The sequence below is a fragment of the Acartia tonsa genome, chromosome 1 (genome assembly GCF_053477335.1).
Source record: "Acartia tonsa isolate MP-2025a chromosome 1, ASM5347733v1, whole genome shotgun sequence".
Taxonomy (NCBI): domain Eukaryota; kingdom Metazoa; phylum Arthropoda; class Copepoda; order Calanoida; family Acartiidae; genus Acartia; species Acartia tonsa.
Genome location: NC_137260.1, coordinates 51,345,874 through 51,361,683, shown reverse-complemented (window position 1 = coordinate 51,361,683; position 15,810 = coordinate 51,345,874). Strand labels below are relative to the sequence as shown.

The following is a 15,810-nucleotide window of genomic DNA, read 5'->3' as shown; positions in this document are numbered from 1 at the left end:
TTCTAGGGAGCTTTAGACGACAATAAAAACCTTACTACATTATATAATAAACTATCTAATTCTCCCCTAGCGTCTAGGGTCTCTTAATTCGAAGGGACAGACGGGCTAGCAAAATTGCTTAAAACCAAGACTTAAACCTGAAATAGAATAGCTTAAAACCATACAGAACCTATGTATAGCTTACCTAAAATACAGATCCCAATCGGTTCAGTAGTTATTGAGATCGTAAGCTTATGACAAAAAACCTTACTACTTTATTCATTTGTGAGCCTCTCCCCATGGTAACGCCCTAGTGAAGTTGTTGACAAGAATTGTTGTTGAACAGTTCTTTCTATTGTATACCTTCTCACGAACTAAACACTCTAAAAAAGATACTTCTGGAATTAATTAAAAGTAAAATTAGATAAGTATAACTATCTAGAAATAGATGTCTTTTTAAAATTAAAATAAGTTCGTCTACCTTAATTATGTGTCACGGGAATCTGCACGTGAGGGGGGGGGGACTAAAGATGATTTTACCTCCTTCTGATATTTTGATCAAGATCGTTCGCCCAGGTGTTATGAAAGAACAAACCTTTCTTTTGTGTGATTTTATTAATAATTTTTGTTTTGGAATGGATAATGATAATATTTTTGTTTTGTTTTCACCTGTTATGTAGTTAGTAGACTTTATACATTAAAAATTATATTACGTATTTTTATTTTTTTACTTTCTTTTTTAGAGTATATAAGTAAAAACTCGTACACTTACATTCCACAACTTTCAACAACGTTTTTTTAAAGTTGCGTGACTTCTACACAGGTCTTATATGTCTGTCCTTCGGTAGCTTGTTGATTTGTTGTCGGCAAGGATTTCATTACACCAAGAGGATAGAGCAAGCAAGTTGGATCAGTTGGTCAAATTTTAAGACTATGTAACCGCAAAACTGGAATTTCTTTGCAGCTGCGGCAACTTTGAGCCGTCATTTGGCCACCTGTTAAATTTGTTGATAATTTGTATAAGTAGCATCAGCCTCTAAAACATCAACTACAGCCACCAGAAAGTGAGCAACATGCCCAAATTTTGAGCCCTGTAAAAAGAACAATTTATCTGTGAAAAAGAAATTCACTACTCATGGACATTATCATCCTTGTTTTGTTTGCACTTGAATTAATGGATCATGCTTTTCATGGACGGCTTACATGCCATACATTCTTATTTTTAACATGCAAGCGTGTTCTAATGAGATTAACTTCACTCAGCTAGTTTATAAATCATTTTAATATGTGATTTACAGACACAGCATCAGGATCTTAAGGGATAAGACAATGGAAGATAAATAAACAGATTAACATTTTTGTAGATCATAATAATTGATGGAAAAGTTTAGACACTGGAAGTTGTACAATTCTATTAGGAATTAATAAAAGTACGCAACGTTTTTAAGCCAACGAATAAGTGATCAGGTATGGCGAAACAGCGTAAGTGACGCCATAAAATGACGTCATACAATATAAGTGACAAATGAGAGGCCAGTATAAAATTTACCATTTGTCAATTACAATTTATATTGGCCTATCATCGATACTTTGTATTGTAAGACGTCATTTTTTTGTTTCAAGTATGGCATTTACGTAAAAATCAAACCAAAAATATATTTGTATTGTTTTAAGATAAAGCCATAAGTTTGATTCCTTTCCAGTGAATTTATAATATTTGTATTTAGCAATTTAGCCTTGCATGACTTGGACACGCGTGTTCTTGTTCTTGACACGTTATGACATTTGTGTAGAATAATACATCTGTCAAAAGTAGCATTTTTATGAGGGAAAACTTACTTCCTTAACTTTTCAATTTTTTACAGGGTGATTCTTAGTACTTTTTAAAAAATATATTGATATTTTAAGATTTTTTTTATACAAAATAAAAGAGTTATCTTAATTTTTCTTGCACTACATCTTTCACATAGAGTATTTTTTATACTGTACATACACCTTTCAGTGCACATTTTTAAAAATGATAAGATATACCTTTTGTAAATTTGATGTATTTCTTTACAGAGAACATTCTGTATATTATAAATTTAAAGTTATTTTACGAGATTTTTTCTGAAATTTGAAGAGGTTGCAATAAGATTATAACAAAACTTTCCATTTATAAATATTTAGTTGTGAAGCTACTATATAATGCGAAAACACAATTTTCTCGGTTGTTATTAAGGATAAATGTCTGAAATGTTTGGTAAAAATTTCATTTATTATATGTATTAAGCATCTAATTCGCCACTTATGCTTTTATTTTCTCAACTGTTTATAATAATAGGTGTATACAATTTCTTAATAAAATTTTTTTGATTGTTCAGCATCTACTTTTTGGATGTTTTTTTAATTGATGATTATTATTTTTGCTTTGCGATCTAAAAAATTTTTTTGTAAATGAAGAGAATATTATATAACTTCTTGCTTGCAAAACTACAATATTTAAAGTCTTATTAAATACATCTAACCTTGCCTGCAAAAGGTTCTGTATTTTATAATTGTTTTAATTTTTGCAATTAAGATAACAAGTTTTTATAAAGTAACAAGGACGATTAAGTATAACATAAGGGTAGCTTACAATCAGGGATCTAAAGGGATACGCTTTGGCAATGGCTGATAAATTGATGTATATCCCAATGTTAATACAGAAGTTTACCCTTCTGTAGATTACAATAAGTGGTTGAAACGGTTGAACACTCAACTTGATAAACCAACCAATCAAAATCCATTAAAAGTCCCCAAAGTTGTAAAGCCAACAAATAAGAAAACGTTATTATAAAACTTTGTGGTTTAGTGTAATAAACATCCCATTGTCCCATCTCTCAATGGTTTGCACTGTAGGTTCTTTGAGTTATTGGTTTTCACTTACTTCATACTTTTTACAGATAGCAATTTCCCAAAAAAAACTTTTTTAACTTCTTTTAAATGCCAATTAATATGGATATTCAAAGATGGGACATTGGACGATCAATAATTTCCCACATCCCCCCAAAATAATCTTATCTATTAAATTCTTTTATTTATTTGTGGGGATAATTTCATAAATTAATAATTAGACCGTCAGTTTCCACTCTCTCTCTCTCTGATTAAATGAGTATGGTGAATATACATACATCCTAGATGAAAAATACTTATAGAATAGCTTCGCTACACAACATAATAAGTATAACATAAGCCATATACTGGAAGACAAATCTTGTTAAAATTAGAACAATATTTCATTTGAAACACTTAGCTATGTTTTCCTCCATTATGTTATTTCCGCAATTTTCACCAAGCAACGTAAAACCATCAGAATCAGGCGGTAAAAGGGATTTGGGATCTAATGTCCAAAATAAATATCTAATCAAATAAAAAACGAAGTATAAACAACCCATGGTTTTCAGAGACTGAGATGTTACATTTCAAAATAAACTATTTCGCCTCAATAATAATCTTCTCTACAAAATGATGATAAACAAAGTTTCTCCTTTGCTATACCAATAATTTTGTGTTGTAATGTAACATGTTTGAATCCCCCCACTTCAAAAATAACTTTCCAACCACCAAAGGCAAAATAAAGATCTGAAAGATTTTCTAAACCACTTTAGATTTTAACTTCTTTATCTAATTATCGTTATTTCTTAATGTAAATAAATCTGTGTTTGCGCTATTCCTTCAGTTCCTGTACTAACATTCCTTAAATTGTTATAATACTATTTCCCTATTAAACTTAAACGCTATTGTTACATCAACTTTACACGTTGCACTGAAGTTTTGTCTGTCAGTTATGGTCACTTTTTTAATGCCATTTGGTTGTCATGTTATAGTTGTGAAACCTTCTAGTTGATTTCATATACAGTTAAAAAAACCATCGTAATATTTGTCAGCACAATATTACAGGTTTGACAGTAAGCTAAAAATGCTTTAATTTTAAGTTTGTAATTTTTTTTCAAAATAACAATTAAAGACTTTATTCTTTTATTGCCTAATTATTATCCTTATGATAAAGTAAAAGAATGTTTGTTTGTTTGTACCGAAGGTCCCGGGAAGGTTTAAAACTATTTTGGGGGAGGGTTTAACTAAAATTACCTTCCCCCCCCCAAAAAAAAAAAAAAAAAAATATTCCCCCCCTTCCGATTTTTTTTTTTTTTTTAATCTAAAATAAGAAATTGCGTTATTGTTATTAAATTTGACTCCAAACTCCTCAAGTGCCCCTAGAGGCCTCTAGGGTCGTTACCGCTAGTATAGTAATAATCAAACAAACAAGGAAAATTTTATCTATGTGCTTACAAATCTTACAAAGAACGTTTTATTGTAAAACAGTATAAATAGAGAAAGATTCGCGTGAAATTGCAGCACTAACGGATGGGCGGTTGTAATTATATCCTAGTTATAGAGTAGCTGCTGAAATATAAAAATAACAATTTTAACTACTAAACTTAAATTCTATCTAAAATTTGAATATTCCAATATCAGCTCAAACATGCAGAAAACCTTATGAATCAAAGCTTTTTATTAGTTTTACAGCCAATTAAGGTTTTTAAAGAATTATGTACAGTACATCTTGTTAATTATAAAGAATCAAAATAATCAAGGACAACTCAAGTTTTGAAAGCGCAGCTTTTTGTTTTACAATGTTAATTCTTAGCCTAATGAATTTTCATATTGTAGGTTTAAAATTTTCCTTCTGTCTACAAGAAATTTCAAGGGTTTATGTTGACTTGGCATTAAATAAAAGTGTCATTGCTTACATTACAACGCTCCCGCAATATTAGAACAACGATGTTTGTCTATCTGTCTCAAACTAAAGATGTCGATAATCGCTGAACCGATTGGAATATACCAACTGGGAATCCCCCCCCAAAAAAATGCCCCTTTCCTCCAAAAAAATTCTCTGAAATAACAATTATTTAGGGTGCATGTGGGATGGTGACCATCCACCAAGCTTTGGGACGAAGCGCCTGTAACCCCCCCTCCAATTTTTTCATCGAATACAACATCTTAACAAACTATAGACTAAAGAACAAAGTAAACTATCGTATCTGCTACGCTGAAGGAACAAAAAAAGTAAGGAATGCGTATAAAAGAATATAAAAGTCAGTGAAGCCTCAAGAAAATCTCGTAAATAATTCATCCGCGTATTTTCACACACACACACATTTCTACGTGTTAAAGGATACAACAAAAATTTCAAATGAAACGATTGTCTAGTTTTTTTTGTAACGCTGCCACTTTTTAACTAGGAAGTTCATTTATTATGTAACTGTTGCCTTCGCCCTTGCCTCTCGAGGCTTCATGTAAGAAAATTGTAGAAAGATCTGCCCTGCCGTTTAAAGATCTTTCGAGATACACACAAGCTTACAACTAACTACTTTATCAAGATACTAGCGGCTTCGCCCCTAGCCTCTAGGGACTTTGCCCCAAGAGGTTTAATCAACCTATTTTGTGTTATTTAGATTTAAAAAGAAAAAGTAAAAAAAAAAAATTTTTTGGGGGGGTGGGGGTATTTTTCATTTTTTTTTGGGGGGGGGGGGTGGGGTGTCTCACCCCCCAAGAAAAAAGCTTAAAACCATCCCAGGACCAGTAGCTATATTCCCTGAAGAGTAGAGCCCATTCGGTTTAGTGGTTACTGAGATCTTAAGCGTCAGACAGACAGACAGACAGACATCGTACTACTTTGTATTATAGATTGTAAAAAATTGCAAGAGTGCGTATCAAGGAATCTACATAATCTTTAACATAAACTGCTTTAATTTAATTGTTATAATACCGTGTCAAAATCTTCCACAATTCATATAAACTCACAAACCTAACTTTTGTATAACACTTTATTTGTTTTTGTAAAATATTAATAGATAAATCCGAATAAAAAAAAGTATTGTTACATGTACGCAGGGATCTAGAGAGATAGGACATTGGCCGATAAATTGTTGTACATCCCCAATGATGAGACAAAAAATACCCCTTCTATAGTTTGAATAAGTGGTTGAATCGTTATTATAAAACTTTGGGGACTGGGTGGTCCCCTCTCTTTCTGACATGTACATTAATATTTTTATTTGATTTTCATTCAACAACAAATTCAAAATCCGGGAAAACGCTTCCGTATTCATAAATCAATCATTTGGAATTTTATATGTTTAAACTTTACTATTGAGAACTGGACTGAAAATGTCAAAATATGTACTGCACGCTTCTGGCGAGCTCACAAGGAATTTACAAGCCATAATAAACATTCATTAAATGTTAATGATATGCTGTAAAACATGGAAAAAAATAGTAATAATAGGAACTAAATTTATTTAACAAAAAAAATAAATAACAATAAATAATCACAGACATTATAACAACTGATCCAGAAAAATACAAAATCACATCAATTTTGAATTTTTCTTAATCATATCATGCATAAAATAACAGAATTTTGCATGAATGTAACAAAAATTATGGATATTTGGGAGATTTTTTTCTCGGATATTTGGCACTCGCGAAAACCTGAATGAAGATAATATATTTGAATTAGAATTATTAATGAATTTTTGGATCACGTATTAATTTTTTTATGTACATTTTTTTGTGTGTGTTGGAGGTTTGTCTGTGTGTAGAATTTTTTTTGTGTATGTTAAATTTGAATATTTTTGTGTATGTGGATTGTGTAAAAAATGGGATCAAGTCTGTTTTGCAGGACGGTATTTTTGACAAATTCAAAGGCTGCAAGCAGCAAAGTAGCTGAATCTAAATCTAAAATAACAAAGCCTACAAATAACCGAAATATTCGTGTATAAAACAGCATTTTTTGCGCATTCGCATTCGCATTAGATGTGCTTATAGCCGTTTGGCCGCCAGCCGTCTATGAAATGGACAAAAAAGAGTCTTCTATAATATTCCCGACTTGGTCCAAATTTAGTTTTTGCTTGAAAACAATCAATTATATTAAACATTTTAAAAAGTTACATAAAATCTATAAATTTAATCTACAAGAAACAATATTTATTTGATTAATGTAAAAAATACCCTATGAAGTAATTAAAATAAGATTAACAAATGCTATATAATGATCCTAATCATAAAACAAACAAAAACACAATCAAAATGTCCCTGAATTATTATTTTTAAGCGAACATTTAACATTCTAAACAAAACAATGCGAAATAGTGTTTCATTGTTTGTTTTAATTTAACTTTTTAATGCACAATTTTGTGTATTTATTTCATGCTTGTTTTTATCCACTTAACTGTTTATATAATGTTAAGAAGTTAGGAACAATGTTATCATTAAGTGTAAACGATAATGACCACATTACCCGGTCATTTGGGACAAGTCAACACTTCCTTTTGTTTCCCAGCCACAATGAAAAATAAATTAACTTTTTAGAGCCTAATTAGTGGGGAGGAACATGGGATAATTTTTGTGTAAATATGATCAACATATTATGTAATAAGGTAATTGCTTTGTAATCTATATAACCACAAACCATGAGGTGTATATTGTTATAGTATTTACAATTATTTAAAATTGCTGCCAATTTTTGCCTTTTTTTGACGTAATTAGTCTTTAAAAAAGGTAACTTAATGATGTTCACATCATGGCTCCGAATCTGATTATTTTCCGCTGGATAAAAACTAGTTGCATGTGAATCCATTCTATTAGGGAATAAATCCAACAATTTATATTTTCGTTTCCGCGGACAATTGTCTAAAAAATATTACTAGAAACCTTACAAATCTTGAAAAGACAAGAAAAGTACCTTTTAAGATTATTTTTCTGAAACTCATTTCCTTATTTTGTGTGTAATAGTTCTACAAGAAATGTGAAAAAATTTACAATGACTTAACATAAATTAAATCTTCTAAAATATTGTAAGGATAGTTAACAATCTTAAAATTTTTAACTTTTGTGTATTATTATATGACATTTATGGCATTATATATATATATATCTTTTGGAATAATGAGCTAAAAGAAAATCTTTACATGTTGCAAATTTTGAACAAATGTCAAGAAAAAATTTGAACCCGGTATTAGTGTCTTGGAAATTATCTTAGTGACGTAAAAAAATAGGATGTGTCGATACTTTTTATGATGAGTACAATTTTATCTGTCAAAATGATGTAATTGTGTTTTAAAAAATCCACGAAGAATCAATGTAAAATTAAGCGTTACACAAAGACAAACAGACAGGGTTGTGGAAACTAATCTTTGTAGAACAAGCATTGCATGTCGAAAACTGACCTTACGTTTAGACTTCACTGTTGATGGCGACTTTCACAGGCGTTCTCTCGTCAATCTTATCTGTGAGATCAATGTTTCCAACCTCGGGGCTGTTTACATAATGGATAACATCGGGCTTCTCTCCCTCCTCGAATATTTCTGTACCCTCACGGGCTCTGCAATTAATTGTGGTTAATTTTCTTAATGGTTTTGCATGCTACCCACCCATTTTGTGGAGAGTAAAGATTTTCTACATTAACGCACTGTCAGTACATAGGTAACGGATAGCTCTTATAGTAAATTTTGGCAACTTAGAATCGTTATATCTATTTCAAACTTTGCATGATGATTTCCATGATAATCATGTATATTCTGATAACGTTTAACATAGCTATTGTTTAGCTATATTAACATTAATTTTTACATGATCTAGAATTATCCTATTAACTTTTTTTAATGATGAATCCTAGGGTGATTAGAAATGACAATTAATATATATTTTTTTCTTAATATCATGAAAATTGGTTAATATTTGTTTGTCCACCTATCTTATTTATTACGCTTCGCTTTCATGGATAATGTCATCCTTGTTACAACAATAAGGAAACCATTAACTGTGTACAAACTACAAGTTTAAATAAATTATTATTGAGTAGTAGATAAGATTTAGCAAATTGGGCATGTAAATAATTATAAGCAATAATGATAATGAGTTTTTAAATTATTGTAACTAAATATTTGAAATGTTCAAATTATTAGAACAAATTACATAATGTTTTTATGGCAGCAGTAAAAGATCTCAGAAATAACTGGCCCAGTTAAGTTGTTCTTGCCCTTGAAACCTTATATGTGTCTTTTTTTGTAGTTTTATGCTATTTTTCCTAACTGGAAGGGAGAAAGCCTAAAATGTCACGTGTGACGTCATAAAAATACGTCTAAAAATGAAGGCTGAGAGGAGAAGTGGGAAAGGAAACCCCCAAAAAAGTGATGGATTTTTATGACGTCACAAGTGACATTTTGGCTTTTTCCTGGAAGGTTCTGAATTCTTTCGACAGCTCATATTATGGTTTTAAGCTATTTTCGTGATAGGTGAGTAAAAGCAAGTACCTGATAACGTCATGGAGCTCGAACTTGGTGTAGCCAGGGATATCCTCAGCCTTTTCAAATTTAATCAAATAAACATCATGTTGATTCTAAATTTTTCGACTTACAAAAGATTTTAAAGACAAGGATGTTAACATCTATTAGTCGAAAACTGTTAAAAATGATACTTTAAGGAGAAAGATAAAGAGAGATTTTAACATCTTAAGTTGAAAGTTAAAGAAGTCTTAATAGAAAAAAGCATTACAGATAAAGCAGAACAGACAGACAGACACTCTATCGCTAATAGAGTAGCTTCGCTTCCAAACAATGTTCGAACAAATTAAGCGCCTTTTTTTGTCGAAAGTAAATCAAAGATTATAAAAAACGTACAATTAATTGTTATTGATAATAGTTATTTATAGCATCGTATTAAAGACACCTTTCCTCTGATAATAAAATAAAGATACATATGGTTATTTCCAGTTTTCTTTTATGTTTTTATTTCATTATTCATTGGGAGTTATCTTAAATACGATATATGATTTTTTAGTATGGCTCATAGCCAGTTCTAATTCAGAGGATAATAATCGGTTTGAAAGCCACACTGGAATGTTTATTAAAGATTAATTTCCTTTTTGTATTGGATAGGATTGACTGGCTTCTTTCTCTGCAGGTTTCTCAGGGGCCTCCTAGGTATTCACAAGTTTTAAATAACATAATAATTGGTGGGCTTATTAATTTAAGTAAACTTAACTTAAGGAACATTTAAGTACATAATAGTTGTTGGATTTTTTATAGGAAACAATTAGATTTACTGAATCATAATAGTTGTCATTGAAGCAGATTATAGTGCCTAATAAAAAATGACGGCATACAATGGAAATTACCAATGATAGGCCAGTATACATATTACCATTGGCCCATAACTATGTATACTGGCCTAGCATTGGTCATTTGTATTGTATCTCGTCATTTAAATAGGCACAATAAGTTACTTCTTTTTCTTAAAAATTAATTACAACTCAAGAAAAAGATTTGTCTACAATTAAAACAATCATTTCTTACTTGTGTGCATGAGGGGCTGAGCGTCTGCCGGCACCATTCAGATTAGAGGCGAGCAGCTTGGCAATGGGGGTCTTGCTCAGGTCAGGCAGAGGCTGGCGGCGCAGCTTAGGTAAGTTGACCGGATGACGCTGGATCAGGTTCTAAATATGTAAGTATCAACAATCTTGAAAATTAAGGATTATTACGTCAAATTGAAGAGAAAAAGAAAAGATTGTTACTGCTTGCTAATCCATTTATGGATATTTTGGTCAAATTGGCTTATTTTATATTCTTTATAGGGACTTTTTCTAAATTTTGTAGTTGACCAATAGATAAATGGAAATGGAGAAATGTTATATTGAATTAATAGTTTGATACTTTTCTGTAAGTAATTGCAAAAAAATTATCCAACTTTTTGCACATTTCACATGTTTTAAATTGGTAAAATGTGGTAGCTATATAAAAAAAATTTGGTTCAGATTCCCCTGGCCAAGTACCTGGAGAGGTGAAGCCCTGCGTTGTGGTCTAGGGGCCAGAGCCAGGGGACGTCTCTGCTGCTGGCGGTGGTGAACTGGGGCAGGATGGGCAGCGTGATGGACAGTGGCTCTCGGGGAGTTGGGGTGTTTAGGGTTGGGCAGGGTGGACTTATGGTGGTGTCCGTGGCCAAGATGTCCGTGACCGTCAGCTATAACCGAAGCGGCCAGAGCGCTTAGGACCACCTATAAAATTTAAAAATTTCTAATTAAAATTAAAATGAGGGAGTTTAACGAAAAGATACAAAAGCATCGTTAAGTATTTCTTTATCCAAAAACACGTAAAAAACATTAGAGTAAAACACTAGAGGGGAAAGGGATTAAATAACTCTATTTCCCTATCACAATGACCTTGTGCCGACCCTCAATTGGGCCTTTGAAAATCAACCAATTGTGACGGGAATATTAACAGAGCCAAGTAGCAGAAAACAATTTGCTAGCAGACGAAAAATTTATTGGAAAAGGGGAGAAGGTAGTTATTTTTATATACATCTATACTATAGATCTGTTTTAAAAACTAAAGTTTTTAAAACAAAAATTGTTAAGAGAATAACAAAAAGTGTACTCTGGGAAAAAATGGTGAAATTTTAGTTTTGTTTGACATTCAAATTTAATATTGCCATCATTAAAGGCAATTTTTGCAACAAAAATGAAACATTAAAACTAAAGAGAAACATGCAACCTAAACAATATAACTTTAACTACAATAGAACATTAAGCTAAGTATTACTCTCCTATTTTGTGTAAAAAATCACTTTAATTTTTGCAAATATTTAGTAAAACTGCATTTTTGTGTAAGAAATATGCTCTCAAACACAACAAACAAGAATGTATTTACACAAAATTAAAAATAAATTACAAATCTAAAAAAAACTTTTCGTGTTTTAATCTTTTAATGGGTTCCAGGACAAGAGTCCCAAACGTCGGAGTGGACAAACGCAAGAGTCTTAAAATATTAATTTTATTAAGTATTTCTATACATGTTAAGTTAGGTTAAGATATGAATATTCAAATTAGCCCCCCGCAGGGGTTAGGCATTTAAAGGCCTATAAATAGTTTAAAATAGGTTAGGTTAGGTCAAGTTTCCACTCCGACGTTTGGGACTCCTGCGTTTGTCCTATGACATTTTAATGAATTTTATGTAAAAACCTTATACAAGAAAAATATAAGTTTTTTATGAATTTAATTCTAAATATTAACTTTAAGTTAGGGTAACGGTGAGTTATAGAGAAGCCACACACAAAATATATATAAAAAAAACTCTTGAAAACATTGCCGTCATTTGGTAAAGAATTCAGATTAAGGGGGAAAAATGTGTAAATCAAACTTGACACACAAAACAAAATTTTCATTTCTGGTTTCTGAATTAATGTAGAATATACGTGGATGATATAACAGGAGAAAAATTGTCGTCAATGTAGGTTGCAATTTCCCCTCGCATTTATTGGTCGGGCCGTTTATCCAGTAGGATGAAAGAGGATGGGGTAAGGGGGAGGGGGAGGGGAGATATCGTTATTTTAGCCTGCTACAGAGTTCACTTTATTATAGAACATGAAAACCTGGTGTAAGATCCAAATGATAATACATCCAATATGGTTTCAGTTCTGTTGTTGTTTTTCCTGCTATTTAATACTAACACATTGTCACAACAACTATTTTAGGAAGCTTTATAAGATAACAATTAAACCTATAGAAGCGTAGCTGCTTTATAAATATACATGTTAGTCAACATGTTAATTCCTCCGTATATAAAATATTAAGGAAATAAAACGCTTACAAAAGTTTATTTGAACTTCATGACATGAAGTTCAAATATAAAGTATGCTTGAACACACAAAAAATAATACAGAGAAGCGCAGTTATTCTATAACTCACTACATATACCAACCAACAAGCATAACAGTCATTTACAAATGTTAAAGTTTTTAGTGTTTGAAGCAAAAGATCTCAGAATGGCTATTTCAATTTTTATACTCTCACGCCAATCATGATACAATAGTCCGTAGAGGCTAGACGGGTAGCCATTAGGGGGTAAATAAGATTTTATTTTATTTTTATTTTAAAATAGAATCTTGTTGTGCAACTTCTTAACACAAGACTATCCTTGTTGTTGTATTATTAAACAACAACACCTGACAAAAAATTGCCAGCTCATTATATCAAACACACGACTATAATATTATGCTTTAATTCGTGCAAAAAAAAGACTTGTATAAAAATTACTGCGAGCTAAAATAAGTGCACTTGCCATAAAGGTTAATTGGTTGAAATCTATCAATCTTATATTATTGAATAAAGTAGTAAGTTTTTTTTTGTCATAATCCAAAGATTTTTAAAACAGATGTAACTTTTTAATGATACCTTTAGAATATATTTTGAAGTTTTTCTTTGAATTTAAAAAAAATATTTAATTTTTTTAAAAGGAAGTATAGTTTTAAAACTATTCTTTTACAGTATTTCTGGTGCATTGATCGAGTTTAATAATCTGATTAAGCTAATAAATCTTTATGTTCCTTGGCAAGTATCATATAGTATATATGCAAATAAATACTCAACCTTCAGAGTACAATTAATCATATATAGCATATTTGAAGCACTAATGTGTATTATAATAATGTATGATGTTGCAAAGTTCACTTCATATATAAATATTGTTTACCAATATGGTCAACATTCTAACTTTGTTACTATGGTTATGGGTTCGAGTCTTACACTTTAGGAAAGTATATTTCTTTTATTTTTCCTCAATTCAAAATTTTATCTTTAATTATACCTTAAAATATGAGTATGCCTAAAATTTATAGAATGAGACCTAAGTTAAGTTTAACTATCATAAAAGGAAGAAACAATTCTTTAAAAAGAAGCGAGTTTATATTCTAATTTTAATATAAAAATGGTAGGAATGTCAATTTGTATGCCTATAAAACTAAGCTATATCTATAGACCCATTGAGTTTTCCTTTTCAGCTTTATGTAGCATTGTAGGTCCTAGACAGATTTTGTAATTATTTTAAGATGGTGGAGGGAAAGGGGGGTTAGCTTAATCATTCCAAGAGAAATTACTTAGTAGAAATATTACCAAGAAAGAACCTGTTTGACAGGGTCCAAGTTGCTAGTAGTCTAAAAAGAGCTTATAACATAAAAAGTGCTTTAAAAATTTAGGGCTTTTAAAAAGCCCCAACACATTTAAGAGTTTGATTTAAAAGTAGATGTAAAATATTTCTATGTGAATTATTTTGTGAAGATCTCAGCATGGAATCCAACAAATAAGGTCAGGTGGTGGGTATTTTTTTCAGCGTAGACACACTATAATAAGGCTTGTTGTTTGTATATTTACAGGAATAAGGTATAGCCAACAAGCTAGATAAATCGAAAATAATATTTGAGGCGTAGTTAAAAAAGTCGTCAATTTCCCAATGTGTTGCCCCCCCCCCCCCCCCCCCAACGACAGCTTAAAAGCGCGCGTAGGTTTCGTGATTTTTCTTCGAAATAATTTGGTTGTAGGTAAATTTTGTATATCCATAACTGGATTTCAAAAGTAAATTCAAAAAACTTTAGCTTTAAAAATACTGATTAATGAAAAACAGTAAAAAAAGAGGTTTAAAAATCTATTTATGCAAAAAAAAGCAGTATAGTGATTTAGGGACACCATCTGCAAAAGTCACATGATTATCATATCATTAAACACGTCTTTAGCCTGTTATAACTACTCCCCTACTTAACAACATCTTTTTTCTTGTTAAATCTTGCATCTGACACCTTTAATAGAACAAGGAAGTTAAAGAGTTAACAAAAATATTATTGTACAGAAACTATTTTCCATTTTTTCTAAAGGATTTAGTTGTAAAATAATGTCAAACAAAAGGGAGGGGAGCTTACTGCAGAGATCTCGTAATCAAAGTGTTCAGGACATTTAGAAACACCTAAAAAGTTGAAATTTCATAGAAAGCATCCCAGGAAAAGGATATTACGAGACACAATATCAAAAAGTTATTTACTCTTTAAATTTGTCGATATTTGTTATCTTTTTACCACCAAATCCCAAAAATTTAAAATGTTATATTTATCATCAATTATGCACCGTAATGCTTGTATATAAATGAAGTTTAAGCTTTCTTTCCCTTAATTCATATGTATTTCTCTTTTGACATTTAATATTTGAATAGTCATTTATATGTTAAAGATTTAGGTTTTAAGACACTTTAAAACCAAATTTTCACATGTCATTTTATGAATTTAATAAAAGATTAAGCAAGAGTATTCATAGTTGACATATTTTTACATGTCATTATTTCATTGTGTCGAATATATAAATGAATAAAAGAGGCAATAACTGACATATAATTATTCTCCTGATATTATGAATAAATATTTATGTTGATATAATAACAACATGATATAACTTTATTACTTTACTTTACATAATATATTATATATTTTAAATTTGTTTATGTAATAAATAAAATCAATTAGTACCAATGAAATCTGCACTATTCTCATGTTTACTGTGCTGCAACTAGACCAATACTGAACAAAATTGCACCGCAACAACGAGGATAAACCACACAGCTCCACAACTTACAACACCAAAAACAACAACAAGTGTTGCTATGCGTCAACAGCGCTTCTAGGGGCGGCGAGGGTGGATATACGATGGACGTGGGGCGTACGGGGAATGACGCAAAATCTTGGGAGGGACAGTTTGTGCGTACATTCTCACAACACACTTACATATGTGCGTAGGGATACGCTTTAAATTTAATTGAAGCGGCGGTGGTTTGTTAGTTGGTATGTAAAACAAAATTGCTTGCGAACCTAAACAGGAGCTGTGTGTTGCAAGCATATATGTATAGTTAGGAAATAATATTTTAAAAATGCGGGTGGAATTAGGGTATGGCTGTAAGGAATGCAAAGAAACAAGCACGACAAAAGCCATAAAAG

The 15,810-nt window shown here is 31.1% G+C and overlaps 2 protein-coding genes across 3 annotated transcripts in view; both read right to left on the bottom strand.

Annotated features, from left to right (window-relative positions):
- LOC145330791 (ribosome biogenesis protein BOP1 homolog) overlaps positions 1-15,810 on the bottom strand; it is a 92,232-nt gene that overhangs the window by 62,692 nt on the left and 13,730 nt on the right. The window lies entirely within an intron of this gene.
- Positions 6,284-15,489, bottom strand: LOC145323531 (uncharacterized). Of its 2 annotated transcripts, none has more exons than XM_080165899.1 (7): positions 15,346-15,489; positions 10,835-11,056; positions 10,359-10,498; positions 9,930-9,982; positions 9,318-9,372; positions 8,232-8,386; positions 6,284-6,495 (listed from the first exon to the last, which is right to left on the bottom strand). In XM_080165899.1, the coding sequence occupies exons 1-6, from the start codon at positions 15,367-15,369 to the stop codon at positions 8,239-8,241; spliced, it is 642 nt and encodes a 213-aa protein (XP_080022025.1). In that variant the 5' UTR covers positions 15,370-15,489; the 3' UTR covers positions 6,284-6,495; positions 8,232-8,238. The 2 variants fall into 2 exon arrangements, with proteins under 2 accessions (XP_080022025.1, XP_080022026.1); XM_080165900.1 differs by having other exon boundaries at positions 8,237-8,386.